Here is a 27195-nt window from a genome sequence, read left to right as displayed (position 1 = left end):
GTATCTGCTTGAACACATGTCAGCTTCCCTAAAACAGATAAAGGTAAAAATTAGCTTTATTTGTCACATGTACACCCAGTGTCCACTGTTATGTCTACCCCCTGTACAGTGGCCACTGAGTATATGTTTGTGGTTGTCTGCTGCTGTAGCCCATCCGCTTCAAGGTTTGACATGTTATGCTTTCAGAGATGCTCTTTTGCACACCACTGTGGTAATTTGGGTCACTGTCGTCTTCCTGTCACTTTGAACCAGTCTGGCTGTTGTCCTCTGACTTCTCTCATTAGCAAGGCATTTTTGTGTTCACTGGATGTTGTTTGCTTTTCCTGTGAACGCTAGAGACTGTTCTGTGAAAATCCTAGGAATACTTCTTCCCCTCCACCATCAGATTTCTGAATGGACAACCAACCCACTCACACTACCTCATTATATTTTTCTTCCTCACTTTTAGCACTCCCTGTTTAATTTTTTATATATACTTACTGTAATTCTGTTTTATTTTTATGTATTATGTTGTACTGCTGCCATCAAACAGCAAATTTAATGACGTAGTTCAGTTTTATTAAACCTGATTCTGATTCAGTGGCATCTGTGGAGAGCCACAAATTACTGCCTCATTTTGAAACCCTTCTCTTGGTTTCTTCATTTAACCCACAAAAAGCCAACAAAGGCTTTGACTTTAACCAACCAATCAGCTTCCTCCTGTTTTGTGATGTCACTGGGGGTTTTAAAGTTTTTCCTTTGCGAGTGGCTGATGTCGCTGCCTCTGGCCTCTGGACCCTGGTAAGTCAACACCCCTCAGCACTGATTGTGTTGGAGTTTGGTTTTAAGCTTCCTAACCAATGGGACCTTATTTTAAATACTTCACCGCTGAAGCATATCTATTGCATTATAATTTAACATTTGGGAGGTTGATTATAATGCAATAAATATACTTCAGTGTTGAGGTATTTTAAAATAAGGTCCCATTGGTTAGGAAGCTTAAAACCAAAGCTCTGAAAAAGTTTAAGTTGATATTTTAATCTTTTTATTAATATTTTCTATTCTTCTTCTTAAACCCATCACCCCTATTTGGGCTTAGGCTGCCAAAAGCAGCTCACCATAGTCCTGTGCCCCAGGGCAGTCTTTCAAGTGTGCAGGTGTAGCCCAATATGTATCTTTTCTAGGTGAAGATCCTTCCTCTCCCGGGGATGAGGTCTTTGGAGCTTCTGTGGCTCTGAATTTTTACAGGATAGGGTTATTAGCCCCATGCCAGACCCTCCTTTCACAGCCGGATTTGGGCCCTTCGTGGCGGAGTTAATGTTTTCTATAACGTAATTAAAATGCTTAAAAATATATAAATTTTAAATGCTGAGACAACACCTAAATCTGACTTATGAAAAGTGTCCATATTATCCATAGTCCACGTAAATTTTGCCCTGGACTAGAACTAGAGGTCATAGGTTAAGGGTGAAAGTTGAAATATTTAAGGGGCGCTTGAAAGGGATCTCCTTCAACTGGAGGCTAGTGTGCGTGTGGAACGAGCTGCCAGCCTAAGTGGTGGATGTAGGTTTGATTGCAAAATTTAAAAGGTATTTGGATAGTATATGTATGGGAGGGGTGTGGGGACTGTGGTCCAGGTGTGGAATAATTGTACTGGGCAAAATTACAGTTCAGCACACACCAGATGGGCTGAAGGACCTGTTTCTGCACTGTAGTGTTCAGTGAATCTGTGACTATGACTGAACGCAATGCACGAATCAGATCTATTATCACTGACGTAGGCTCTGAAATTTATTGTTTAGTGGTAGTACAGAGCAAAACATAAAATTGACTCTTAAGTTAGAATAAATAAATAGATAGCTAACTAACTAACGGCTAAGAGGAATAGAGAGGTAGTGTTCTTGGACCTTTCCAAAATCTGATGGCAGATGGTGTGGCTCTTTCATGCTGTTGTACCTGAAACTTAGATTGTAATGTTTTTAGGAACCCAGTGTGGTTTGATTCAGGCTGTTTGCTCCATTGACTGTTTTGGCTTTTTGTCTGCATCTTCTAAGATCTGAAATCTTCTGCTCTGTGTTGTTCTCGCTGTTCCTGATAGATATGATCAGATGATTTAGCAATATCGTGCAGAACAGGCCCTTCCAGCCCATAAGTCACACTGACCAGTATTTAAACCTACCTAATCACAGGATAATTTACAATGACCAATTAACCTACTAACCCCTTAGTTATTTGGGAACGGGAGCACCCAGAGGAAATGCATGCACGTGGGAAGAATGTACAAACTTCTTGCAGAGGATGCCTGTACTGGGCTCCGACACCCGAGCTGTAATACTGTCACGCCAACCGCTGTGCTACCAGGCTGCCCAGGTCATGTGTCTCAGTTGATAGAAGCCCTCATCTGGGTGAGAGTGGTGTGTATATGATCACCCTTGTGTTTAAGGGACGATATTAAGGAGTGTGTCCAGAGGAGGTTCACATGAATGATTCCAGGTACGAAAGGGTTAATATGTGAGGAGTGTTAAATGGCTCCGGGCCTGTACTCACTGGAGTTTAGAAGAATGCTGTGTTGATTTTATTGAAAACCATTGAATATTGAAATGCCTAGATAGAGAGTATATGGAAAGGATGTTTCCTGTAGTGGGGAGTCTAGGAGCAGAGGGCACAGCCTTTGAATAGAGGATGTCCACCTAGAACAGAGGTGAGGAGGAATTTCTTTAGCCAGAGGGTGGTGAATCTGTGGAATTAATTGCCACAGACTGCTTTGGAGGTCATATCATTGGGTATACTTAAAGCGAATGTTGATAGGTTCATGATTAGTCAGGTTGCCAAAGGTTACGAGGAGAAGGCAGAGAATGGAGTTGAATGTCAGAGTTGACTCGATGGGCCAAATTGCCTAATTTTGCTTTGTGTCTTATGGTCTTGTATCACAAAAAGACAAGCTCATTAGCAGTTAGTTAATGAACTACATCCGTGTCAGTCTGTTTCTGGGCTTTGAATGATGTTTCATTGTCTGTGAGTGGTAAACACAATGAGCTGTTGTTCAGAAGGAGCATTTCTCATTCATTACAGTCCCTGCATTTGTTCAGTTAATTGGTTCAACAGTTGAAGAGACTTCTTTTGTGAAGATTAGATTGATTGAGTACTGAAATAATCAGATTTACTACTAGCTCATCGTTCACAGTTATGGTGAATCCATTATGTTGTCAATTAGCCGGGCTTTAATCTCCATTACAATTAACATTTGGTGGCGTGGTAGTGTAGCAGTTAGCGCAGTCTCTTCACAGTACTCATTATCTCTGACTGGCATTCATTTCGCCAGCGCTCTCCGCCTATCATTCGTTTAACTAGCGATCTCCGGTTGGCGTGCCATTTGCACCGCTGTCTGTAAGGAGTTTGTTGCCCCTGTGACCACGTGGTTATATGGGTGCTCCAATTTCCTCCCACAGTCCAATGATGTACGGTTAGGGTTGGTTGTGGGAATTCTACGTTGGTGATGGATGTGTGGCAGCACACAAGAGCTTGCCCCCAGTATAATCCTGTGTTGGCTATTGATGCAAAAATAACACATTTCAATATGTTTCAATGTACGTGTGACAAATAAAGCTGATCGCTAAAATAAAATGAATATTTTGCTTTGAAAGCACAGAGTATGTTGGGCTAAGACAGGCTGTTTGGTTTGTGTAACCTTTACTGTCAGCACACATCACCTTTAGACTCAGTGAGTCAATTATTTGTCATGATTTGTTCACCTTATGACCTGTGCACCCAGCGTCACTGGCATTGACTGTACCACTTGCATCTCCAGTATCTTCAATCCTGTTTCCATCTTTTGCTGTAGGTTCGTGACTTGGGAAATCGGCTGACACAATCGCAGAAGGCCCTGAATGAGCTGGCAGATGAGCACGAGTCAGCCATGCCAATTTGGGAGGGAAAACAGAAGCAACTGGAGAGTGATCTGTTCGTGGCCCTGTCGGATAAAGTACGGTGTGTGTGTGTGTGTGTGTGTGTGTGTGTGTGTGTGTGTGTGCTTGTGGGGGAGAGAGAGAGAGATAACAAGAATGAACGAGAACAACTGCAGAGTGATCTGCCCCTGGCCCTTTTGAATAAAGTACGTGGGGTGTGTGTGTGTGTGAGTGTGAGAGAGAGAGAGAGCAACTGGAGAGTGCTCTGCTTGTCAACCTGCCAGATAAAGTATGGTGTGTAACTCCTTACAGTCAGCCCGTGCTGGAGCACAGTAGTATACTACCATTACAGCACCAATGACCCAGGGGCTCAGTTCTGCCACTGTCTGTAAGGAATTTAATACATTCTCATAACCTCATGGGTTTCCTCCAGGTGCTCCGATTTCCTCCTCCATGCCAAAGTCTTGCAGTTAATTGGTCATATGGGTAAACTGTGGCGCAAGCTCATTGGACCAAAAAGACCTGTTACTGTGTTGTATCTCTAAATAAAAATAAATAGAACAGGGGACCTGTCAGAGAACGTAGAACAATACAGTGCAGAAAAGGTCCTTCGGTCCACGATGCTGTGCTGACCTTTCAGTCTACTCAGTCTAACCCCTTCCTCTCTTCCACATAGCCCTCCATTTTCCTACCATCCATGTTCCCATGTGAAAGTCTGTTAAACGTTCCTAATGTATCTGCCTCTACCACCACCCCGGCAGGTCTTTCCATGCACCCACCTGTCTGTATAAAAAAACTTAACTCTGACGTTTCTTCCCCCCCCCCCCCCCCCCCCCACCTTAAAATTATACTCCTTCATATTATCCATTTCCACCCTGGGAAAAAATCTCTGGCTGCCCACATGATATGTGCCTCTTATCATCTTGTATACCTCTAAGTCACCTTTCATCGAAAGAGTAAAGTCCTCTAATCCAGGCAGCATCTTGGTAAATCTCCTCTGCACCCTCTCTAAAGCTCCCACATCCTTCCTGTAACGAGATGACCAGAACTGAACACAATACTCCCAAGTGTGGTCTCAGGGTTTTACAGAGCTGTAACATTACCTCATCGCGCTTGAACTCAGTCTCCCGACTAAAACATTGTTGTGACGATAATACAGGGGCATAGATTGCAAACCACGATGCTGGCTCAGAAGTGTAGCGGTTAGCATAACCACATCTCAGTACCAACAATCACCGACCAGGGTTCAATTCCCACTGGCATCACTAAGGGGTTTGTGCATTATCCACTTGACCGCATGGGATTCCTCCAATGTTCCAAAGGCACATGGCTTAGGATTAATGAGTTATGTGAAAGCATGGCAACATTTGTGGACTGCCCCCAGTATGTAAATCCTTGTATTTAACAACTGATAGAACTTCCTTTAGCAGCAATAACCTCCACCAAACTTTTCCTGTAGCTACTGATCAGACTTGCACAATGGCGAGGAGGAACTTCAGACCATTCCTCCATACAAAACTGTTTCAATTTCTGGGATACCTTGCATGAACAGCCCACTTCAGGTCATGTCACAGCATCTCAATTGGGTTCAGGTCTAGACTCTGACTTGGCCATTCGAAAACACAAATTTTCTTCTTTTTAAACCAGTCTATTGTTGATTTACTCTTGTCTTTTGGATCATTGTCTTGTTTCATTATCCAACTTCTATTAAGCTTCAGATGACGGACTGCTACCCTGACATTCTCCTGTAAAATGTCTTAATACAATTTTGAATTTATTGTTCCCTCAATAATTGCAAGCTGTCCAGGTCCTGAGGCAGCAAAGCAGCCCCAAACAATGATACTCCTTCCACCATGCTTCACAGTTGGGCTGAGGTTTTGGTGATGGTGTGCAGTGTCTTTTTTCTCCCCAAACATAGCAGTGTGCATTTCTGCCAAAAAGTTCAACTTTTGTCTCACCTGTCCACAGAACATTGTCCCAGAAGCATTGTGGAACATCCAGGTGGTCTTTTGCAATCTTGAGATGTGCAGCAATGTTTTTTTGTTGGAGAGCAGTGTTTTCCTCCTTGTGTTCTTCCATGAACACCTTTCCTGTTCATTTTTATAGCAGACACATGAACAGAGACTTTTGATTCTAGAGATTTCTTGAACTCTTCTGCTCTCTCCCTTGGGTTCTTTACCACCTCCTTCAGCATTGCTCGTTGTGCTCTCGGTGTGATTTTTGCAGGTCACCCACTCCTAGGGAGAGCAGAACAGTACTGAGTTTACTCCAGTTTCTACAATTTCTCTTACTGTGGACTGATGAGCACTCAGGTCTTTAGAAATGTTTTTGTAGCCTTTTTCAGCTTCATGCATCTCTACAATTTTTCTGAGGTCCTCTGAAAGCTGTTTTGATCAAGGCATGGTGCACATAAATGGATCTTTCTTGAGAAGAGCAGGTGCTGTCAGTAACCTGACTTCATGTGTCTTTTTTATAGGGCAGGGCACCTCTACAACCCACACCTCCAATCTCACCTCTGATTGGAACACCCAACTCCAAATAGCTTTAGTAGAAGGCACTACCCCAGAGGTTCACAACTTTTTCAACTTAGACTGTGATTATTTAAATGGTGTGCTCAGTGTTGATAAGAAGTACAATTGTTTGTGTGTTATTACTTTTAAGCAGATTGTGTTTGTCTATTACTGAAACTTAGACGAAGATCTGATCACATTTTATGAGTAATTAATTCAGAAAATCAGGTAATTCCAATTAATATCAAGAAGATGAGATGAAGAGTCTTTGAAAGTGAGTCCATAGGCTGGTGAGGCCCAGTCCTTGCCCTGACACTCAATTCCCACTAGGCAAATCTGTGGCTTTGGGGCCCAGTTAATAGTTCAGTGTTGGGGTGTGTGAAGCTGAATAACATTATCCCCTCCAGTTCAACAGCTGACAGTTGTTGGCTCACGTGCCAAATAAAGCTAATCTTAGTAGGCAGCATGAACAAGGTTTGTATTTCCTTTAGGATAAAGAGGCTCACAATTTATTAATATAGAGATACCAGAAGACGTTGGAACAGAATTATCAGCTCATTGAGCATCAATACAGCACGGCCCAGTTGCACCCATGTGACGTATTATCCTACTCATTTGAACATCTTCAGAATTTGGAAGGAAACAGGAGCACAACGGGTAGAATGTACAAACTCCTTATAGGCGGAATTGAACCTGTGTTGTTGGCACTGTAATACTGTTACACTAGCCATACACTGCTAGAGTGAAATGATTCATTATTTACATCTGAACAGGTTGAGGCCAAGGGTACAACTGTCTAGTTAACTAGAGTCAGCTGGTGCTGGTTAACACTTGTTCACACCTTCCCATAGATTCTGTGAGAGCTGGGCATTGTGGTGATGTGGCCAAGTGGAAACTTTCAGGCCAGGATTATTTGAACTTTGTGGATGAGAGACTCCATTCGTTGTCATCATTCAAACATGTCAACGAAGGAACTGGTCAGTTCTGTACAGTGCTCTTGGTCCCAGTGTCCTTGTGTAATATGGAATTTGACACTGTCCCACATCCTTCACCCAAACCCAAATAGATGAGAGGTTAAGTCTGAGTTTACCTAGTCAGATGCTGTAAGGACAACTCTAGGATCTGTTTGACAGCAAGAAGAATTACCCAACCTATTACCTCACTTAGTGTTCATGGCAACGAGAGGGTTAATGTATGAGAAGCTTTTGATGGCTTTGGGCTTTTACTCACTGGAGTTTAGAAGAATGAAGGTGGGATCTTATCGAAACCTATTCAATATTGAAAGGCCTAGATAGGTGGATGTGGAGACAATGTCTCCTTCAGTGGGAGAGTCTAGGATCAGAGCACACAGCCTCAGAATACAAGGACAGAGATGGGAATTTCTTAAGTCAGAGGACGGAGTATCGAATTCATTGCCAATGATGGCTGTGAGGACAAGTCATATATTTAAAGCAGAGACTGATAGGTTCTTGCTTAGTAAGGTGTCAAAGGTTATGGAGTGAAGGAGGGAGAGGGATAATAAATCAGCCATAATGGAATGGCAGAGCAGGGGAAACCAAATTCTGCTCCTGTGTTTTATGGTCCTTGCTATGTGCACATTGGATAGGCTGGTTTGAAACAGAAGTATGTTCTGTGTGACTGGAGTGACTTGAAATTTCATTTGATTGTGGTGGTCATAATGGTGTCTTGAGGTGGGGATGGTAACTCCTGTCCAGAGTATGTGAAGGATACCTTCTAGATGATGGCATGTTTGCTTTGTGTCTCGTGTGGGTGGGTGGGGGTGTGTGTGTGTGAGAGAGGGAGGAAGGGGGAGAGACTTGTGAATATTCATCTTTCTAAATATTGTTCTTTGTCTCCGTGTGTGTGTGTGTCAGAAACTGATGGAAGAAAGGATACAGATATTGGAAGGAAAAATATCGTTGATGGAAGATAAGCTGGCAGCAGCTGGGGAGAGTTCAAGTGAAGTGAAAGGAGAGGTGATTGGTGATGTCCTTCAGGTAGGTCACATTCAAAAATGTGAGGACTTGGAACCACTGGCTCTCTGGAATTTTTTGAAGTAGTTTTCTTTTGAACTTTCCTCATTAAACACGGTTATATTGTGAGAAACACGTGGAGTGTAGGAGGAACTGTGTTTTGAGGGCCTGGTTAGTTTGGTCTGTGAAGATAGTGAGTGGCTGACCATAGTCAGCTGGAAAATGGCTTCCATTTCAAAAGCAACACACAAAACTCAGCAGGTCAGGCAGCGTCTATGGAGGAGGACTGGAAAGAAAAGGGGAAGAAGCCAAAATAAGAAGATGGTGCAAGGGAAAGGAGTAGAAGCTGACAGGTGAGGGAGTAGTTGGGTGAGTGAGAGAAGAGAATGAAGTTTAAAACTGAGAGGCGATAGATATAAGAAGTAAAGGACTGAGAAGAAGGAATCTGATAGGAGAGGAGAGTGGCTTGTGGGGGAAAGGGAAGGAGAATGGGCACCTGAGGAGAAGAGAAGGGCTGCGAAACAAACTGCACTACACTAGGGATTGGAAAAGAGAGAAGGAGGGGTGGGGAAATTACTGGAAGTCAGAGAAATCAATGTTTATGCCATCAGGTTGGAGGCTGCCCAGATGGAATATGAAGTGTTGCTCCTCCAACCTGTGTGACCTCATCATGGCTGTGTAGGAGGCCATGGACAAACATATCAGAATGGGAAGTCATATTGAAATGGGCAATTCTGAAGCACCGTTTACAAAGCTTGGCCAATACCAGTAGCATTTACTGGTGAAGTATTTCTGAAGTGTTTTCATTGCTGCAGTTAAACCAAGGTCCTACAAACAATTGGATAATTAGACTGTATATTGTGTAGTGATATGGTTGAGAGCAGAACTGTTCTTTATTGATCCAAAGAGGACAAAGGTTGTCTGGGCTTAACATTTTGAACATTGACCATTACAGCATAGTACAGGCCCTTTGGCCCACAATGTTATGTCAACCTTATAAACTAAGATGAACCTACCCCTTCCCTTCTACAGTGTTCCATTTTTCTATCATCCATGAGCCTTTCTAAGAGTTTCTTAATTTTCCCTGATTTATCTGTTTCTGTCACCACCCTTGACAATACATTCCATGCACCCTTCATTCTCTGTGTTTAAAAAAAACACAGATATCCCTCCTATACGTTCCTACAATCACATTAAATTTATGCCCCCTCATATTAGCCATTTCCACCCTAAGAAAAACCTCTGGCTGTCCACACTATCCATGCCTCTTATCAGTTACCTCTCATCCTCCCCTGCTCCAGAGAGAAAAGCCCTAGCTCACTCAATTTCTCATAAAATACGCTCTCGAATCCAGGCAGCATCCTGCTAAATTTCCTCTGCCCTCTCTAAAGCTACCATATCCTTCCTTTAATGAGGCAATCAGAACTGACCACAAAGAGTATTTTTTATATTATTCTTTATATAATGTTCTTGGTTGCATGTTGTATCCTGACCAACACAGCACAGCAAATTCCTAACATATGTCAGTGTATCTGCTGAATAAAGTTTATCTTTGATATTGCTCAAGATTTCCAGCATCTATGTTATGATCGAAGTATAAATTTTGTTTGTGAGTGCATTAAGAATTTGCTTTGTCTTTGTTCTCCGCCCCCCCCCCCCCCCCATTGCCCATTGCAGTTGGAAGCTTTGAAGTTGGAGGTCTCACAGCTGACAGCGAAAGCAGCCGAACTGGAACAGGAGACCACGCTTCACAAGGAGGAGAAGAGCCACCTCGCCGAGACGGTCAGTAGCCTCAAGCAGTCCATGGCGGAGTTGATGGAGCAGAAGAAAGTGCTTGAGCAGGAGGCACGGGTTCAGGAGGAGCAGCTCTTGGGGCAGCTGGACACCCTGAATGTGGAGGTTATCAAAACAAACAACTCCCTGATGCAGAAGGAGCTAGAGTTGGAGGAGGAGAAGAGGCTGCGGCACCAGCTGGCAGAGGACTCCCAGAACAAGGAGCAGGCAGTCCTCGATCTCCGCTCCAAGCTGGAGAGCCTCGGTGAGACCCTTCAAGTTAAAGAAGAAACACTACAGGCCTTTGAGCAGCGGCTGGAGGCTGAGCGGGAGAGCACACTGCAGCAAATGACGGCCCTTAAGCAAGAGTCTGAGAGGATTTGCAGCGAGAAGGTTTCTGTTGTCACACAGTATGAAGCTTTGAAGGTGGAGAAGGAGAGTGAAATGGAGAGGCTCAATAGACAGATACAGTTGCTGGAAAGTAACCACGTGGGCATCGAAAGCCTGGAGCGGGAGAGGAACGAGTTAATGGAGAAGGTGCAGATGTTGGACACGCAGGTCGCGGAGATGACATCTGAAAACCAGAATCTCCAGACTGCCTGCAGTGCTCACAAGCAGAGCCATTCCGAGGAGGTTGCAGCCCTGAAAGCGGAGTTGCAGGAGACCAGAGAGGAATTGGAGGGTCACAAGATCAAGCTGGTGGGCCTTGCTGATGCAGCTCAAAATAACGAGGCCCTCCGGGAGCAGCTTGCCTCCCTGCAGAGTGCAGTTGAAGGGCTGGAGGGAGAGAAGAGGCAGTGGGAAGAGGCGCGTGTCTCTGAAGCCGAGCAGCGTTGCCAGCTGACTCAGGAGCTGAAGGGGCTGAGAGAAGAACGAGATGGAGCCAAGGCCCAGTTATCTGAGCAACTGAAGCTTCAAGAGTTGGCTCAGGCCACGGCCAAGCAGTCGATGGACGAGCAGCTCGAGAGGTCAGCAGAGCTGCAGAGTGAACTTTCCAATGCTCTGAAGATGGTTGAGGAGAGAGAAAAAGAGGAAGAGAAGTTCCGTAAAGAGGCCGCCTCCTGGAAGGAGAAGTTTGAGGCGGCCCGGCAGCAGGAGGCCGAGTTGGACAGGGCAGTTGCGGACCTGAAGGAGGCGAGGGAAAAGGCTGAGGCTGAGCTCTCAGAAGAGAGGGAAAAGATTGGCCAGCTCGAGGGCCGCCTGGCTAAGCTAGAAGCCGGCCAAGAGGGGAAGGTCTCAGTGCCCGAGAGCGAATTCTCGCAGCTGAGAGCTGCCGCGGCACTGGAGGCTGAGGCGAGGGCTGAAGCGGCCAGCTGGCGGCAGAAGCTGGAAGCTGCCAAGAATGAGGCATCCGAGCGCCTGTCACAGGCGGAGGAGAAGACCAGGAAGAGCAGTGCCGAGCTGGAGCAGGCGTGCCGAGAGCTGACAGAGGCGCGAGCTGGGCTGGAGGAGTACAAGGGGCGACTCTCTGAGCTGGAAGCTAAGCTGGATGGAGCACAGAGGGCGGCGAGCGAAGAAGAGGCATTCCGGGGTCAGCTGGGGGTGCTGCGCGCTGAGCTGCAGGACCTGAGGAAGGCAGAGAGGGAACGGCAGGAGGAGAGCGCTGCAACTGTATCTCAGCTGGAGGCCGAGAGGGCGAGGAGGGCCGAGCTCCAGCAGACTGTCGACAGGCAGCAAGAGCAGCTGGAGGCCGCGAAGGCGAAGGCGGCCACCCAGGAGAGCGAGCTGGCCCGGTACGCCCAGGCCTTCAGTGAGAGGGAAGGAGAGTTGGCAGAGCTCAGCTCCAAGATAGCAGCCAGTGAGGAGGCAGGGCGCCGGGCTGGACGGAGGGCCGAGGCAGCTGAGCAAGAGCTGCGCTCCTCCCTCAGCCTGCGCCAAGAGAGGGAAGCTGATTTAGAGGCTTTGCGGTCGCGCATGGCCCAACTGGAGGGTGAGTGCAATGGGAAGCAGAGTGAGCTGGCCCGTTTGGAAGCAGAACTCCAGGCCCAAATCCAGGGTCTGCTGCAGGAGAAAGAGGCGACGGAACAGGCCCGGAGCCATGAGCTGGGCCTGCAGCGGGAGGAGTTGGAGCAGGAGAGGAAAAAAGTACACACTCTCGAGCTGGAGGTGTCAGCCTGGCAGGACAAGCTCACGGGTGAGCAGAAGGAGAGCGCCAGGCTGAAGGAGGAGATGAATCTAGCGAAGGAGACAGAAGGGAGGTTGCAAAAAGAACTGGAGGCCCTACAAGAGGAGCAGGCACGACAGAGGGACTCGGCTGCCAGGCTGCAGGATGAGGAGGTTGCCACCCAGAAGCAGACCATCCAGGCCCTGCAGGAGCAGTTAGCTTCAGGGAATCGTCTGGTGGTGGAGCTCGAGCAACGGGCTCGGGCGGAGCAAGAGAACATGTCCCAGAAGGAGGCTGAGCTGGCCCACCTCCGTGGAGAAGTGGCCAAGGCCCAGTGCCAGCTGAGCGAGGCCGAGTCCCAGCGACGAGCCGAGGTCGAGCGGCTGGAGAGGCAGCTGGGCGAGCTGAGGGCCGACGCGGGACAGCTGAAGGCCGCGCAGGAGCGATGCCAGCAGCAGCAGCAGGAAATCCAGCAGCTCCAGCAGACGAGCAGCCAGCTGGCCGCAACGAGAGGGAAGCTGGAGACTGAGTTGGCCGAGGCCCGCGAGACTCACGCCAAGCAGCTGAGCCTGCTCACCGCCCAGCACGTGGACGATCAGGCTGCCAGTCGGCAGAGAGAAGATGAAAGCCGGAGGAGAATAGAAGAGGTGACCAGCAAGTACGAGAAGGCAAAGGCCAAGGTTCTAGAAGACAAGCGCAAGTTTCAGGAAGAACGAGAACAGCTAATTGCGCAGGTAAATTCATTCTTCGGTCAGTGTGACTAACTGATTCATTATTCAAGTCAAGTCACTTTTATTGTTATTTCGACCATAATTGCTGGTACAGTACATAGTAAAAATGAGACAACGTTTTTCAGAACCATGGTGTTACGTGACACAGTACAAAAACTAGATTTAACTACGTAAAAAATACAACACAGAGTAAGCCACACTAGAGTACAGACCTACACTGGACTACATAAAGTGCACAAAAACAGTGCAGGCATTACAATAAATAATAAACGGGACAATAGGTGTTGGTCTAGGCTCTGGAGGAGTGTGATAGCTTGGGGGATGAAACTGTTACATAGTCTGGTTGTGAGAGCCCTAATGCTTCGGAGCCTTTTCCCAGACGGCAGGAGGGAGAAGAGTTTGTATGAGGGGTGCATGGGGTCCTTCATAATGCTGTTTCCTTTGCGGAGGCAGCATGTAGTGTAAGTGTCCATGATGACGGGAAGAGAGCCCCCGATGACCTTCTCAGCTGACCTCACTATCCGCTGCAGGGTCTTGCAATCTGAGATGGTGCAATTTCCGAACCAGGCAGTGATGCAGCTGCTCAGGATGCTCTTAGTACAACCCCTGTAGAATGTGATGAGGATGGGGGGTGGGTGATGGACTTTCCTCAGCCTTCGCAGAAAGTAGAGACGCTGCTGGGCTTTCTTTGCTAAGGAGTTGGTGTTGAGGGACCAGGTGAGATTCTCTGCCAGGTGAACACCAAGAAATTTGGTGCTCTTTACTATCTCTACCGAGGAGCCGTTGATGTTCAGCGACGCCTCCTGAAGTCAACAACCATCTCTTTTGTTCACGTTAAGAGACAGGTTGTTGGCTCTGTACCAGTCTGTTAACCTCTGCTTCTCCTCTCTGTAAGCTGACTCGTCGTTCTTGCTAATGAGACTCACCACGGTCGTGTCATCAGTGAACTTGATGATATGGTTCGAGGTGTGTGTTGCAGCACAGTCGTGGGTCAGCAGAGTGAACAGCAGTGGACTGAGCACACAGCCCTGGGGAGCCCCCGTGCTCAGTGTGATGGTGTTGGAGATGCTGCTCCCAATCTGGACTGACCGAGGTCTCCCAGTCAGGAAGTCTAGGATCCATTTGCAGAGGAAGGTGTTCAGGCCCAGTAGGCTCAGCTTTCCAGTCAGTTTCTGAGGGATGATTGTGTTGAATGCTGAACTGAAGTCTATGAACAGCATCCGAACGTTTGTGTCTTTTTTGTCCAGTGGGTTAGGGCCAGGTGAAGGGTGATGACAATGGCATCATCTGTTGAGCGGTTGGGACGGTACGCAAACTGCAGGGGGTCCAGTGAGGGGGGCAGCGGGGTCTTGATGTGCCTCATGACGAGCCTCTCGAAACACTTCATGATGATGGATGTAATTGTATATGTACTGTTGTGACTGTGATCAGAGTCACTGAAGAAACACTGATGCTAGTGCTATAGCAGTCGTTATTCAGCAAGGTACTCACAGTAGATGCTCACAAACCCAAAAGTACATCGCATTTTTATCCCCTTGAGATCAAAGATCCCCTTGTGACCAATTCTGAGCCTATCAATCTCTGCCTTAAGTACATCCAACGACCTGGCCTCCATCTGCTTGTGGTAATGAATTCCACAAATTCACCACCCTCTGGCTAAAGAAACTTCTCTGCATCTCTGTTTTAAATGGATGCCCTTCTATCCTGAGTCTGTCCCCTCTTGTCCTAGCTCCTCCACTGTGGGAAACATCCTTTCCACATCTACTCTGTCTAGGCCTTTCAGTGTTTCAAAGAGATACCCCTTATCCTTCTAAGTTCCAGTGAGTACAGACCCAGAGCTATAAAACATTCCTCATATGACAACCATTTCATTCCTGGAATCATCCTTGTGAACCTCCTTTGGTCCCTCTCCAATGCCAGCACATCTTTTCTTAGATAGGAGGCCAAAGCTATTCACAATACTCAAGGTGAGGCCTCACCAGTGCCTTATAAAGCCTCAGCATCACATCCTTGCTCTTGTATTCTAGACTCTTGAAGTGAATGCTAACATAGCATTTGCCTTCCTCACCACCAACTCAACCTGCAAGTTAACTTTCAGGGTGTTCTGCATAAGGACTCCCAAGTCCCTTTGCATCTCAGATTCTTGGATTTTCTCCTAGTTTAGAAAATAGTCCGCACGTTTATTTCTACTAGGAAAGTGCATGACCATGCATTTTCCAACATTGTATTTCATTTGCCACTTTCTTGCCCATTCTCCTAATCTGCAGCCTACCTGTTGCTTCAACATTGCCAGCCCCTTCACCAATCTTTGTATCATCTGCAGATTTGGCATCAAAACCATCTATTCTATCATCTAAATCATTTATATACAGCATAAAAAGAAGTGGTCCCAACGCCAACCCCTGAGAAACACTACTAGTCACCGGCAGCCAACCAGAACAGGATTTTTTTATTCCCACTCACTGCCTCCTACAAATCAGTTAATGTTCTAACCATTGCAGTAACTTGCCTGTTTAGCTCTTAACTTGTAAGCAGCCTCATGTGTCAACTTGTCAAAAGCCTTCTGGAAGTCCAAATATACAACATCCACAGCATCCTTTTTTATCTTTCCTACTTGTAATCTCCTCAGAGAATTCCAACAGATTTGTCAGGCAAGGTTTTCCTTTTAGGAAAACATACTGAGTTTGCCCTATCTTGTCCCGTGTCACTAAATACTCCATAACCTCATCCTTACCAATTGACTAACACCTGAGGTCAGGCTAACTGGCCTATAATTTCCTTTCTGCTGCTTTTCTCCTTTCTTAAAAAGTGGAGAGACATTTGCAGTTTTCTAGTCATCTGGCACTGTGCCAGGGTCCAATGACATTTGGAAGATCATTACTAATGCCTCCACAATCTCTAACGCTACCTCTTTCAGAACCCTAGGGTGCAGTTCATCTGGACTGGGTGACTTAAGAACCCTTAGGTTTTTCTACTTTTTGAGCACCTTCTCCCTTGTAATAGTAACTGTATTCACTTCTCTTCCCCCACACCCTTCAATATCTGGCACACTGCTAGTGTCTTCCATAGTGAAAACTGATACAAAATACTCATTTAGTTCATCTGTCATCTCCTTGTCCACTGTTACTATTTCTCCAGCTTCATTTTCTAGCGGTTATATCCACTCTCATCTCTTTTATTTTTTTACATACTTGAAAAAGCTATTACTATCCACTTTGATATTATATGCTAGCCTGCTTTCATAATTCATCTTTTCCATCCTAGTGATTCTTCTAGTTGCTCTCTATAGGTTTTAAAAGCTTCACAATCCTCTGTCTTTCCACTATTTTTTGCTTTGTTGTATGCCCTCTCTTTTGCTTTTACAATAGCTATGACTGCCTTTTTCAGCTATGGTTGTACTATTTTTCCATTTGAGTATTTCTTTGTTTTTGGAATACATCTATCCTGCACCTTCCTCATTTTTCTCAGAAACTCACACCATTTCTGCTCTGCTGACATCTCTGCCAGCAGCTAGCTCCTTCCAGTTTACTTTGGCCAACTTCTCTTAAATACCACTGTAATTTCCCTTACTTCTCTGACTTTGTCAGACTTTACTTTTTCCCTATCAAATTTCAAGTTAAACTCAATCATGTTATGATAGTTGTCTTCTAAGGGTTCCTTTACCTTAAGCTCCCTAATAACCTCCAGTTCATTAGATAACACCTAATCCAGTATAGCTCATCCCCTTGTAGGCTCAATGACAAACTGCTTTAAAAAGCCATCTTGTAGGTATTCAACAAAATCACCCTCTGGAGATCCATTTCCAACCTGATTTTCCCAATTGATCTGCATGTTGAAATCTCTCATGACTATCATAACATTGCTCTTTTGATACACCTTTTGTATTTCCAGTTCTAATCTGTAGTCCGCCTCCGAGCTACTGTTGGGAGGCCTGTTTATAACAGTCATATAACTGTTTATAATTGTATATGCATTTGGAGACACCTGTGTGTTCAAACAGCTGTGCTGGGATAAACTCGTAACAAAAATTTTCTTAAAAACTTTGGATGAGAGAGATCCCAGATGCCCAAAATAAATGTTTGGTTGGTGTGGAGGCGTGCTTTTCTCTGCAATTTACTGATTGTTGTTAACAGTCTACATTAGGAATAGAAGATTGGTCCTTTGTGAATTAGTATCTGCTGTGATGACACAAAGGTTGTGGATGTGTGGATAGTGTGGAGGGCTGTCAGAGGTTACAGCGGGACATCGATAGGATGCAAAACTGGGCTGAGAAGTGGCAGCTGGCGTTCAACCCAGATAGGTGTGAAATGGTTCATTTTGGTAGGTCAAATATGGTGGCAGAATATAGTATTAATGGTAATACTCTTGGCAGTGTGGAGTGTCAGAGGGATCTTCAGGTCTGTGTCCATAGGATACTCAAAGCTACTGTGGTTAAGAAGGCATATGGTGCATTGGCCTTGCATCAATCATAGGATTGAGCTTAGGAGCCGAGAGGTAAGGTTGTAGCTATATAGGACCCTAGTCAGACCCCACTGGAGTACTGTGGTCAGTTCACTTCACTACCGGAAGGATGTGGAAACCATAGAAAGAGTGCAGAGGAGATTTACAAGGATGTTTGTTTACTGGATTGGGGAACATGCCTTACGAGAATAGGGTTTCTTGTTGGAGCGATGGAGGAAGATAGGTAACCTGATAGAGGTGTATAAGGTGATGAGAGGCATTGATCACGTGGATAGTCAGAGGCTTTTTCCCAGGGCTGAAAGGGCTAGCACAAGAAGGTATAGTTTTAAGGTTCTTGGAAGTAGAGACAGGAGATGTCAGGGCTACGTTTTTTTACGCAGAGTGGTGAGTGTGTGGAATGGGTTGCCTGCGACAGTGGTGGAGGCGGATACTATAAGGTCTTTTAAGAGACACCTGGATAGGTACATGGAGCTTAGAAAAATAGAGGGCTGTGGGTAACCTTGTGTAATTTCTAAAGTGCGTGTTCGGCAGAGCTTTGTGTGCCGAAGGATGTGTGTTGTGCTGTAGGTTTTCTATGTTTCTATATTCAGATAACTCCACAAGATGCAGTGAAAGGCCTGCCTAGCATGCTCTTCATACATATCATTTCATGACACAGCGTATTCAGGTAGTACAAGGTAAAGTTTATGAAAATTACCCTGTGAATGAAAGGGTTAACATAGAAGCTTTTGATAAGAAGTGTACTCGTAGGAGTTTAGAAGAATGAGGAGGGATTTCATTGAAACCTATCGAATGTTGAAAGGCCTAGATAGAGTGGATGTGGAGAGGATGTTTTCTATAGTGAGGGAGTCTGGGACCAGTAGCACAACCTCAGAGTGGAGGTACGGCCATTTAGAACAGAGATGAGAAGGAATTTCTTTAGCCAAAGGATGGTGAACAGAGATTGATAGTTTCTTGATTAGAAAGAGCATTAAAAGTTATGGAGAGAAGACAGGAGAGGGAAAATAAATCAGCCATAATGGAATGGCAGAACATATTTGACTGGCTGAATGGCTTAATTTTGCTTTGTGTCTTATAACAAGGAATATAAAGTGTAACAGATGCAAAGAAAGTGCAGGTAAGCAATAAAGTGCAAGGTTGGGAGCTTGTCATAGTATTACACGACCTAGAGGCAAGCCCTTCAGCTCAACTCATCCATGCCAACCTGCTTCAGCCATCTGAACTTCACCCCACTTACCTTAAAAGCATGGCCTCTGATTTTATACTAACACCTTGTTTTTAGCACCACTCCCAGGGAAAAAAACTGTGTGCTTGCACTCTATGCCACAAGTGTAATAATTGTACCTGCCTTTATCATTGCTACTCGTTCCTTATACCCAGCACCCTGTGAGTGAGGGAGAGGATTTTAGCTGTGGGTTCCTCTTTAATTCTTTCCTCTCTCACCTTAACAAGTTTCAAGTTCAAGTTTAATTACCATTCAACCAAATAGGAATACCCGTGAATACAGCCGAATGAAATGGTGTCCCTCTGGGGCCAAGGTACAAAACACAGTACCAAGGGTCATACACAGCACACGGCACATATAACACAGCGGTAAACATATAGTCACACACAAAAAAATCTCGTCTGAGTTCATGAATGCTGTCGCAGTTGGCTGTCAAATACAATACAACTTGTGATCTGCCAAGTGAACACTAGGGGTCAACACCAACTCCAAAATGGGCGACTTGTTCTTTCTAGTTTTAGACTCCCTGGGGAAGACTGACTGTCCACCTTGATTGTGTAAGCTTGTAACTGTAAAAGAAACTATGTACTGCTCAGAATATTCAGATCTAATTTATGCCAGGAATTTTTAAAATATTTGTGTAGTTTAGTAGTTGTTTGTGTTATGCTATATTGCTATATTGGCATGCTATATTGCTGCCAAAATGTGTATTGACACTTGAGGGCTTCCCTCAGCTCACCCTTAGCTTGTGTTTGTTGTTAATGTAAGCACCGCATTTCACTGTATGTTTCTATGTACAAGTGATAAATGGGCAGGACTTAAAACATACAAGAACACGAAACAGAATAGCACAGCACAGTCCGAGCTCTTCAGCCCACAATAATGTGCTGACATTTTAACTGACTCTAGATCAATCTAAACCCTCCCCTCCCACATAACTCTCCATTTTCTTATCATCTATGTGCCATAGAGTCTTTTAAATGTCCCTAAAGTACTGCCCTGGCAGAGGCTCCATGCACCCACCACTCTGGTGTAAAAATATGCCTACCTCTGACATACCCCATACTGTCATCCAATCACCTCGTATTGACAATTTCCAGCCTAGGAAAAAGTCTCTGATTGTCCACTTGATCTATGCTTCTTATCATCTTGTACATCCCTAGTAAGTTACCTCTCATCCTCCTTTGCTCCAAAGAGAAGGCCCCAGCTTGCTCAATCTCTCCTCACGTAATCCATGCTCTCTAATCCAGGCAGCATCCTGGTAAATCTTCTGTATGCCCAGAACTGAGCACAATACTCCAAATGTGGTCTAATCAGAGTTTTATAGAGCTGCAACATTACCTCACTGCTCTTGAGAAGAATGGGAAGATTCTCTCCAAAGCTCAAAGTAAATTTATCTTCGAAGTACATATTTGACAACTATTTACAACCCTGAGATTCATGTTGGCATTCACAGTAGGTCAGACCATAGACTAGATGGGCGATGTACTACTGCTGCATAGCAGCAAATTTCATGACATATGCCCAGTAATATTAAACCTGATTCTGATTCAAGCAAAATGCAGAAGACAACAAACTGAGCAAATATAATAAGAACAACCCCAAAATAGTAATAATAAATAAGTAAGCAAGCAATAGATATTGAGAACATGGGATGAAGAGTCCTTGAAGGTGAGTTCATAGGATATAGGAATACTTAAGTGATTGAGTGAGTGAAGTTATCTGCTCTGGTTCAAGAGCATGATGGTTGAGGGGTAATAAATGTTGTTTCTGCTCTTCCTTTCGTAGATAAAATTGTATTTGTAGGGTCTGACCTCTGGAAGCCCTTTTATTCATGTCACTTTATTTATGGGATTTATTTGGCTTGTTCCAGGTCTCAGATCTGAATGAGAAGCTGAGTCAGCATGACATGGCATCTAAAACCAAACTACAGAAACTTGTGGTAAGCCTCTTGTTCACAGGATCCTGCCTCACTACTGCTCCCCCTAAAAAACCTAAATCCAAGCAGTTGTCCAGTGGAGATCAGCAGTAAGATTAGCTTTATTTGTCACTTGTACAACAGATCTCACACTGAAATAACGTGGTTTGCATCAGATCAGGTGTCACCGTGCTTCAGGGACCAAGATGTCATTTGTTGATAGAGGCGGGTATGGAGACCAAGTCATTGGGTATGTTTAAAGCTGAGGTCAATTGATTCTTGATTAGTAAGGGTGTCAAAGATTATGGGGAGAAAGCAGGAGAAAGGGGTTGAGAGGGATATATTGGTCATGATACAATGGCAGAGCTACTCGTTGGGCCGAATGGCCTAATTCTACTCCTGTGTCTTATGAGTTACTTTGTTTATCCCAGCTGCTGACTGACTCTCCGCCTTGATGTGAGTGTTCCATCCGAGCGTGACGTTTGTTCTACCATTGCAGGCTCGGGATAACGAGACGCAGGAGAAGTTGGAGCAGCAGGTGATGGAGCTGAAGACCCAGCTGAAGGAGAAGGAGGAGATAGTGCAGCACGTTAAGGCCCAGGTCTGTACCCTCACTGAAACCAGGATTCAAGGGTGTGTGCTATAACACAGGCTTGGGTTGGTTCCTCTGGATTGGCAGGGCTGAGGGGAAATCCAATGGAGAGAAGTTTATAGGATTATGAGAGACAGAGAGTAGACAGACAATACGACAATATATTTCTCCCAGGGTTGAAATGTCTAATACCAGAGTGCATTCAGTTAAGGCGAGAAGGCGTAAAAATTCAAAGGCGTTTTGAGGGGCAGTTTGTTTTTTACACAGACAGTGTTGGGTGCCCAGAATACACAGTCTGGGGTGATGGTAGAGGCAGATACAATAGGGACTTCTAAGAGATGTTTAGATAGGCACAAGAATGTGAGGGAAATGGAGGGATATGGACATTGTGTAGTCAGAGAGATTAGTTTAATTGGCCATTTGATTACTAATTTAATTGGTTCAGCACAAGATCATGGGACACACACTGAGAGTGTTAGATGCTCGACAGCCCGAGGCATGGCCAAATACAAAATACTGGAGGAACTCAGCAGGTCATGTAGCATCTGTGGAAATAGTAAACAGTCGATGTTTCAGTCCAAGATCCTACTTCAGAACTGGGAAGGAAGAAGCCTTCAAACTTGTTGGGAGAGACAAGGGTACACTTGGTACATGGTTAGGAGGGTTTAACCAATCAGAACTAGGAGCAGAATTAGCTACTTGGCCCATGGCTAACGAAATTCCACCTGAACTCTTTTCTAAAAGGACATCCCTCCATTCTGAGGTTGTGTCCTCTGGTCGTAGAATCCCCCATAATAGGAAACATCCACACTATCTAGGCCAGCATTCTGTGTACTTCATAGGTTTCAATGTGATCCCCTCTCTCTTCTGAACACCAGCCAGTACAGTCCCAGAGCCATCAGATACTCCTTGTACATTAACCCTTACATTCTTGGATTATTCACATGAACTTCTGCTGAACCTCCTCTCCAACGATTGTACAGTCAGCCCTCCTTATTCGCGGATTCAACCAACCGCGGATCGGGAAAACCTGGAAGTTCTCCCTCCAGCACTTGTTGTTTGAGCATGTACAGACTATTTTTTCTTGTCATTATTCCCTAAACAATACAGTATAACAACTATTTACATAGCATTTACATTATATTAGGTATTATAAATAATCTAGAAATGATTTTAAAGTACAGGCAGTCCTCGAGTTATGAATGTGTTCCATTCCTGAGTCCATCTTTAAGTCGGATTTGAAGTCAGAACAGGTACCTCCGGTATTATTGAGTGTCAGTCAGTCAAACATTTTTCTCAGTATATAGTGCATATTTTACCTTTCTATGCATATAAAACACTTGAAACATATGTATTTCAATAATTTAACCACTGCGTTGCTTAGTAATAATTGTAGCTTTCATCGGGGCAGGGCCTTTCACATTCTCCATTAAAATTGTTCCAATCGTTGACCGACTGTAGCCTAACACTTTTCCAATGACCGATGGTGTTTCACCTCTTTCCGATTGCTTTATTACTTCCACCTTATTTTCAATCGTGATCGTGATTGTTTTTGTGAACAGAAACACTGCGGATTCAGAGCTGCGCCAGGTCCTAATTTCCACTGCACGGAGGCATGTTAAATAAAGTCCAGGGTTCTGCTGGGTCCTAAAGACCAATGCACTGAGACATGTTAAATAAGGGACTTGAGCATCTGTGAATTTTGGTGTCCGGGGGGAATCAATCCCCCATGGATAAGGAGGGCCAACTGTATATCCTTTATTAGATAATGGGCCCAAAGCTTTTTGGGCCAAGACCCTCCAGGATTGGAAAGAAAGAGGGTGAAACCATGGCTGGCACTGGTGATAGGGGCAATGCCTTGTTGGGACATAGCACGGGTACAGTTGGGTACATGGATAAGAAGGTTTAGACCAATAGACTACAAGATAGAGGAGCAGAATCAGGCCATTGTGTCAGGTCTGTCATTTTATCATGGCTGACTTAGAACCATGGACTTTGAATAATTTAACTGAGAATTTTTATTTGTGAATCACGTGCTTCTTATTTTCCCACAGCAAAGCCCCAAAAAACAGGGAAAATTTGAAAGCTTGAAGCACTAAAAATTCAAAAACTGAAATGTCAGCAGTTCAAAATTATTCACCCCGCTCCTTTGCTTAGAACTGAGTTGAGCCATCTCTTGCACTGTTACAGTTTTTTTGGATAAGTCTCTGTTAGCTTTGCACAACGTGATGGAGCAAGATTTGCCCATTCTTCCTTGCAAAGTTGTTCAAGCTGTGCCAGTTTAGTTGGGGAGTAGCAATGAACAGCAATATTGAGGTCTTTCCAGAGATGTTGAGGTCAGGACTGACTGGGCCACTCAAGGACATCAGTTTTCTTCATTTGAAGCCACTCTATGGTTACTCTGACAGTGTGCTTTAGGTCATCCTTCCTCCCCAGTTGAAGATTCCTGGCAGGGTCCAGTAGGTTTTTATCCAGGATATCTCTGTATTTTGCAGCATTCATCTTCCCATCGATCGTGACCAGTCCCTGCTACTGAAAAGCATCCCCACAGCATGATGCTACTTCCACCTTGGACACTAGCCTTCCATATCCCTACCATATTTATACCTATCTAAATTTCTCTTAAGTGTTGAAATCGAGTTCACATGCACCAGTTGCACTGGCAGCTCGTTCCACACTCTCATGACCCTCTGGGTGAAGAAGGTTCCTCTCATGTTCCCCTTAAACTTTTCACTTTTCACCCTTAACCCATGACCTCTGGTTGTAGTCCCACACAACCTTAGTGGAGAAAGCCTGCTAACATTTACCCGATCTATCCTTGTCTTAATTTTGCATACCTCTATCAAATCTCCTCTCAGATTTCTATGTTCTGAAGAATACAATCCTAACCTATTCAATGTTTGCTTATAACTCAGGTCCTCCAGACCTGGCAACATCCTTATAATTTTCTCTGTACTCTTTCAACCTTGTTTACATCTTCCCTGTAGGTTGGTGACCAAAATTGCACACAATACTCTAAATTAGGCCTCACTAACATCTTCAACATAACATCTCATCTTCCGTATTCAATACTTTGATTTATAGTATGAAGACCAATGTGCCAAAAGCTTCCTTTACAACTCAATCTATCTATGATGCCACTTTCAACAAATTATTCCTAGGTCCCTTTGTTTTACCACACTCTTCAGTGCCTACCGTTCACTTTATAAGACCTACCCTGGTTGGTCCTACCAAAGTGCAAAACCTCACACTTATCTGCACTAAATACCATCTGCCATTTTTCAAACAATGATAGCCTTCCTCAGTGTCCAATACACCCTTAGTCTTGGTGTCATCCACAAATTTGTTGATCCAGTTAACCACATCAGCTGACGTTTCGGGGTGGGACCTTTCATCAGGACTGAAGTGGTTAAGAGTTGGGGGCGGAATGGGAGAAAGAAATACAAGGTGACAGGTGTTAAGTGAAACCGGGAGAGGGGGATGGGTGAAGTAACGAGCTGGGAAGCGGATAGGTGAAAGAGATAAATGGCTGGAGAAAGGAGAATCTGATAGGAGAGGACAGAAGGCCATGGAAGAAAGGGAAGGCGGAGGAGCACCAGAGGGAGGTGATGGGCAGGTAAGTGTGAGAGGGAAATGGGGAATGGTGAAGTGGAGGGGGGTAAGGTTGGCAATTACTGGAAGTTTGAGAAATTGATGTTCTTGCAATTGGGTTGGAGGCTACCCCGATGGAATGTAAGGTGATGCTCCTCCAACCTGAGTGTGGCCTCAACGTGGCAGAGGAGGCCATGGACTGATGTGTTGGAGTGGGAAGTAGAATTGAAATAGGTGGCCTCCGGGAGATCCCGCTTTTTCTGGCAGACAGAAGGTGCTTGGCAAAAGATCTCACCGATGTGCAGGAAGCCACATCAGGAGCACCAGATACAGTAGGTGACCCCGAAAGTCTCACAGGTACAGAGGAGATGTCAGGGATAAGTTTTTTATGCAGAGGTGTTGAGTGTGTGGAATGGCCTCTGGCAGCAGTGGTGGAAGCAGAAATGATAGGATCTCAAGAGACATCTGGATAGGTATATGGAGCTTAGAAAAATAGAGGGTTATGGGTAACCCTAGATAGTTCTAAGGTAAGGACATGTTGGGCACAACTTTGTGGGCCGAAGGGCCTGTATTGTGCTGTAGGTTTTCTATGTTTCTAGGTGAAGTGTTGGCTCCTCTGGAAATGATGTCAGACTCACCGGCCTATTTATATAAGCTATCTTATATGTATATTTATTGCATGTTTTTATTATTATAGAATTCTTCATCTTTGTGCATTCTTTTGCTGCCTCGGATCCAGAATAACAATTATTTTGTTTTCCTTTACACTTGGTGTACTGGCTTTTTTTCTGACAAGTATGTTTTCTGTTTGTTCCTATTTTTTACCTTCCATGGAATTCTAGCTGGAGAAGGCAAAGACTCACTACGACAGTAAGAAGATGCTGAACCTTGAGCTGGCCGAGAAGCTGGAAGCCCGAGAGAAGAGCATCTCCACCCTGGAGCAGCAGCTGACTGTGGCGAAAGAGGAGGGTGCTGAGCTGCGGGCCGAGTCTGAGAGGCTGCGCCAGGAGGCACAGCAAGCAGTGAGGGAAGCAAAGGAGGCGAACCTAAAGAACAAGGCTCTCTCTGCACAGGTTGGCAGTCGCGTAGTGGTTAGCCAGACCACATTTTATGAGTAACTAATGCAGAAAATTGCAGAGGGTTCACAAACATTTTCATGCAGCTGTATATGTGCCTTCAGTACTGTAGATAGTGCTGTACCCTAACCTGTCTATCCACAACTCCACCAGTTTGCAAACCATGTTTTCATTTGTATACGTTACAACTAGCCTTGCAGAGCATGGCCCTCTGTTGTCTGACAAAACCAGGTTGATACCCCTGTGAATCAAATGGTGATAAAGGTATGGAATTCTTCCAGAAAGAGCAGTAGTTGCTAGCTCAATTGTTCATTTTAAATCTGCATATTGAGTTTCTCTGACCCAGGAAGGTGTGAAGCAAAGGTAAAAGGATGTGTTTTGATTAACATAGAACACAGTCCAGTGCAGCACAGAACAGACCATTGGTCCTATGAGTGTTGTGCCAACATTTTAACCTACTCCAAGATCAGTCTAATCCTTCCCTCCCTCCCACATAATCCTCCATTTTTCTTTCATCTGCGTATCTAAGAGTCTCTTCAGAGTCTTCTACCACCAGTACTGGCAGGGCGGTTCACACACCCACCACTCTGTGCAAAGAATTTACCTCCGACATCCCTTCAACTTCAAGTTTCTGAGCCTGGTGGTACATGCTTTCAGGCTTTTGTATCTTCGACCTCATGGGAAAGTGGGGAAGAGAGAATGTCTGGGGTGGGTAGGGTTTTTGATTATGCTGGCTGCTTTACTGAGACAGGATGAAGTGTAGACAGAGTCCTGTGGAGGGGAGTCTGGTTTCTGTGATGTGCTGAGCTGTGTCCACAACTCTGCAGTTTCTTGCAGTCTCGTGCAGAGTAGTTGTCTTACCGAGCTGTTATCACTTAATGAAGGGTCTGGGCCCCAGATGTCAACTGCTTATTCATTTCTTTTTTTAATAATTTATTTTTTTTATTGAAGTTCATCATCAAACAAACATTTCCATAAGATGTATTTCAGACATTGTACCTATATATCATATATATCACAAATCTCCACAACGTATTTATCTGAGGTACACTCTTATAGAAAAGAATGGGAAGAAAAAACAAGCAAAAGGGAAGAACTATGTACAAGTAGGGAGTGATTTTTTTTTACAACAGATTCATTGATTTGTGAGAATAAAATCAAGCCTGTGAGGCATTATGTAGTTAAAACATTTTTCCCAGTATGAATCAAATTGTTCCAAATTGGATAAAATTTTCTTCTGTTTGATTGGATTTAATAGCCCATTGACACTAAAAGAAATGAATTTTACCTTGTCCTTAGCCATCTGTATTTATCTGTCAATGTATCATTGAAATTAGAATAAAACTTAATCGATCTA

The 27195-nt window shown here is 44.7% G+C and overlaps 1 protein-coding gene across 2 annotated transcripts in view; it reads left to right on the top strand.

Annotated features, from left to right (window-relative positions):
- The window catches only part of numa1 (nuclear mitotic apparatus protein 1), a 171086-nt gene that overhangs the window by 105177 nt on the left and 38714 nt on the right, over positions 1–27195 (top strand). For both annotated transcript variants that reach the window (XM_059963590.1, XM_059963589.1), the window contains 6 exons: positions 3821–3961; positions 8269–8391; positions 10045–12978; positions 20535–20603; positions 21079–21180; positions 25605–25835. In XM_059963590.1, the coding sequence (XP_059819573.1) occupies positions 3821–3961; positions 8269–8391; positions 10045–12978; positions 20535–20603; positions 21079–21180; positions 25605–25835 (3600 nt within the window). The remainder of the gene's footprint in view (positions 1–3820; positions 3962–8268; positions 8392–10044; positions 12979–20534; positions 20604–21078; positions 21181–25604; positions 25836–27195) is intronic.

This window comes from Hypanus sabinus, chromosome 3 (genome assembly GCF_030144855.1).
Source record: "Hypanus sabinus isolate sHypSab1 chromosome 3, sHypSab1.hap1, whole genome shotgun sequence".
In the NCBI taxonomy this organism is placed as follows: domain Eukaryota; kingdom Metazoa; phylum Chordata; class Chondrichthyes; order Myliobatiformes; family Dasyatidae; genus Hypanus; species Hypanus sabinus.
The sequence above is the reverse complement of the archived record's forward strand: the minus strand, read 5'-3'. Positions and strand labels throughout refer to the sequence as shown.